The sequence below is a fragment of the Nicotiana tomentosiformis genome, chromosome 6, assembly GCF_000390325.3.
Source record: "Nicotiana tomentosiformis chromosome 6, ASM39032v3, whole genome shotgun sequence".
Taxonomy (NCBI): domain Eukaryota; kingdom Viridiplantae; phylum Streptophyta; class Magnoliopsida; order Solanales; family Solanaceae; genus Nicotiana; species Nicotiana tomentosiformis.
Genome location: NC_090817.1, coordinates 88,985,634 through 88,989,398, shown reverse-complemented (window position 1 = coordinate 88,989,398; position 3,765 = coordinate 88,985,634). Strand labels below are relative to the sequence as shown.

The window sequence follows — 3,765 nt, the reverse complement described above, 5'->3', positions numbered from 1 at the left end:
AATTTTTTCAGATTTCGCTCACCATCTTCTTCAACTTCGCCATTTTCTTTCAACCCAGATCTGAAAGTTTTTGTTGTTACAACAAAGAAATTCAAAAATAAAAATGATTTGTCCGACTATCAGTTTTAGATTTGATCCCGACGAGTGAAGGGCCTATGAACGAAAGGAGAAGAAGAACGGGGGAGGGGGAAAAAGGATGACCAATGATGGGAGTGGAGAAGATGAATAACGACGAGTGAGGTCCGGCGATTTTTTTACAACTAAAAAAATAACAGCATGGTTTTTTTTTTTTACTGATATGACTTGTTTTAATGATCTGGCATCTTTTCATTGATTATATTTTTATATAAGCGTGTTTGAGCTTCACATATTTATTTTATTTTTTGGGACTAAGTTTTTTGTGTTTAATAGGTATATTTTGATTTGAGTTAAAGTGTTTAATAGATAGTGAATTTAGTTAAAGTGTTAAAATGAAAACTTTGATTTGGGTTAAAGTGTTTAATAAGTAATGAACTTAGTTAAAGTGTCAAAATGAAAACTGAAGTTAAGTTTAAGCGATTGTATGGGTAAAATAATGAAAAAGGATGTAGAACGCAATCTTCCTCCAGAATCCTCTTTACTCTTCAATTTTACCCCACGTATCTTTTAACTTGACACCTGTCTTCCACGTGTCTTCCTCCTAGTAACCTCTCCACCGTGAAAAGGCTGAAAATCCCCCTCTTCATAAACCGCACGATCGACCTTATCGTTTCACCGTACGTTTTCAATTCAAACACAGCCCAAAAAAGAGAGGGAATACAGAGGTGAAATAGAAAGAGAACATGGCTCCAAAGAAACGTGGAGGAAGGCCGCGCACGACGGTGGTCACCGCCAGGAAAGTGGTGGAAGAAACCGTCTCCGTCGTTGTAACGTCACCCGCCGGCGAAACTGAGACGGAGACTCAAACTCTAACTCAAAGCCAGAGTCAGCCCACTGTTGAAATTTTTTCTTCTTCTACCAAAGAATCATTTGATATTTTAACTCCGCCACCTTCAGAAGAACCAATACCTAAAAGAACCATTTCTGTTGAAGACAAGTCTACGCCACAACGTAAGAAAAAGGAGCAAGAAAGACAGCCTCAGGAATTAGAGGAACAGAGAGTGCAGCAGCAAGATGAAGACGAAACACAACCGGCTTCAGAGCCAGAAGAGATGCCAACACCTCCAAAAATGCAAGAGGAAAAAAAGGCCAAAAAAAGAAAACCCGAAGCTGCAAAGAAGACAACACAAGCTAAAGGCGGAACAGAGGAAGAGAGAAAGAGGAAAAGGAAAAGGAAGAGGGCGAAAGTGGGTGGGGGAGTGGGACCCAGTGAAGGGTACAGAAGGTATGTATTTAGGGTGATGAAGCAAGTTCACCCGGATATGGGAATTTCATCAAAAGCTATGACTATATTAAACAATCTGATGGGGGATATGTTCGAGAGAATCGCCGGTGAGGCGGCGACGCTGTCAAAGTATGTCGGGCGGGCGACGTTGGCGTCGGTGGATATTCAGGATGCGGTTAAGTTGGTGTTGCCGGGAGAACTAGGAAAGCATGCCATTGCTGAAGGGACAAAAGCTGTGACTACTTATGTGTCTAGTGTTGGTGGAGGAGATAAGTCCAAGTCCAAGTCCAAATCCAAGACCTAGTGAACTGAAATTTAATGTTTTGTAGTGTAGGTTTATGGACATTTAGTTTGTGTTTAGTTAATTTGCTTCAACTCTTTTTTGGCGGTTCTATGCCTTCATGGAAATGCACTGCATGCAAAATGGGGCTCTTTTTTGTAATTTTTTTTTTTGATTTGCATGCTTGTGAGTTGTTGCTATAACTTGGTATTCGGATGTATTTAATGTTTGATTATTTCCTTTCTTGGTTATAGGCTGGTTTGTTGTTTTAGTTGTAGTCATGTTAATGCTGCTTTGTATTTGTTTTTCGACGGTTAACTTGTTACTTCACTAATATTTAGACTTCAAAGTTGAAATAGAAAATATGGCAGCAATGGAGCTCATGCTGTATTAAAATTTATTTAGATAATTAATTGTGGATGTTTAGTATCGTTTGATCAGTTTGGGATTGGCAGGTGGTTGAATCGATATAAGGTGGGCTGAAATGTATGCTACAAACAGAGTCCAACTTCATATCCATAACGCAGATCAAAAGCAGCAATCAACTAGCCCCCTTTGCTATATATTCAATAATTTAATTAATTTTGGAATTGAAACAAGAATTGCAGATTTTTAATTTTCAAGAGCACTTAAACTGAATTAAGCGAGTACTACACAGAAATATATTTACCTGTTGGATATCACCACTCACCAGTTTGCTGATTATCGAGCTTGCATGTAATTCAAATTATCCACAGCCTTGTATTACAGACATCAATTAATGCAATAAAAATGGAGAAGTCTCCACGTATCATCAAAACATTATATAGTTTCAATTTAGATGACTTGGCACAGAGTTTAAGAAAAATAAAAAGATATTTGAAATTTATGGTATTAAAAGCTTAAGGTTAAAAGTTTTGCGGGGCCATGATATTTGTGTGGTTATAAAAAAATCTTATTAATGATAAAATCGGTAAAATGAAGAGTTTAAAATTGAATTATTTTCAAATTTAGAAACGTATAAATAGATAAAAGGATCACACTCACTGTTGGTTGGCTTTAATAATGTTGACTTTGGATTGTAATTAGCCGAGTTTCTGGGCTGTTTTGGGGCCGTTTCAGTTGATGGTTTGGCTTTACTATTTACTTGTATTATTCCTTGGAGTACCGATCACTATTAATGAATGTTTTCAATGAATCTAAAATTTGTTTTCTTACGTGCTAACTTTTTAATCATACCTGAATTTAAAATATGTTAATTATGGGATATGAAAATTTTCCTAGATCTTGTCGTCAATGTATGATCTGCATTCGTAGAGTTTCAGCAAGTTTCTAATTGTTCTTGATAAATTTTTTCCACTTCTCTTTTGTGGATTACAAGGTATTGACAAGAGTGGGTTGCTCTAGTTGTCAAGAGTGAGTTGCTTTAAAGGTGAGCATCCTCCACTTCTAATCAAGAGGTTGTGAGTTCGAGTCATCCCAAGAGTAAGGTGAGGAGTTCTTGGAGGGGGGGAGCCGAAGGTCTATCGGAAACAGCCTCTCTACCCCAGGGCAGGGGTAAGGTCTGCGTACACACTACTCTTCTTAGACCCCACTAGTTGAATTATACTAGGTTATTGTTGTTGTTGTTAAGGTATTGGGACATCCGCCACCTTGCAAAGTGAGGACCTTGAGGAGATGCGGCGAACGGTTCAACAACTTTCTAAAAACTATGCGTGTGAACGAGAAAAAAGAAAGCATGAAGAGAAGATTAGGACTGCACTTAGGAATGACATTGAGTCCCTCAAGACTCAAGTGAACCACTTAATCGGCATGCTCCACTCTCCGCCAAAAAAGCACATTTATGAAGAGGATGAAAGTGATGGAAACAATATAAATGATGACGAAGATTCGGGGGAATCCGAAGATGAGTGATTTTATGTTTGGTTGCATTGTTGTTTCTATTGTAATATTCTCGCTGTCAAGTGGTGCATTATTGTTTCTATTGTAATATTCTGGCTGGCAGATGGTGCAACAAAAAATAAACACTGCCTGTCAAAAATATACCAAATTTACCGAGGGCCGTATCGACAGAGTCCGTCGAAAATATTATTTATTTGTCAATCGAGAATTCATACTTACCGAGGAAGTCCGTCGGTAACTT

At 38.0% G+C, this 3,765-nt stretch overlaps 1 protein-coding gene across 1 annotated transcript; it reads left to right on the top strand.

Annotated features, from left to right (window-relative positions):
- Positions 1-741: 741 nt before the first annotated feature.
- On the top strand, positions 742-1,924 carry LOC104088660 (histone H2B.2-like). Its single transcript, XM_009593377.4, has one exon. It carries the CDS (start codon positions 822-824, stop codon positions 1,665-1,667), a length of 846 nt encoding a protein of 281 aa, XP_009591672.1. The 5' UTR covers positions 742-821; the 3' UTR covers positions 1,668-1,924.
- Positions 1,925-3,765: the final 1,841 nt, after the last annotated feature.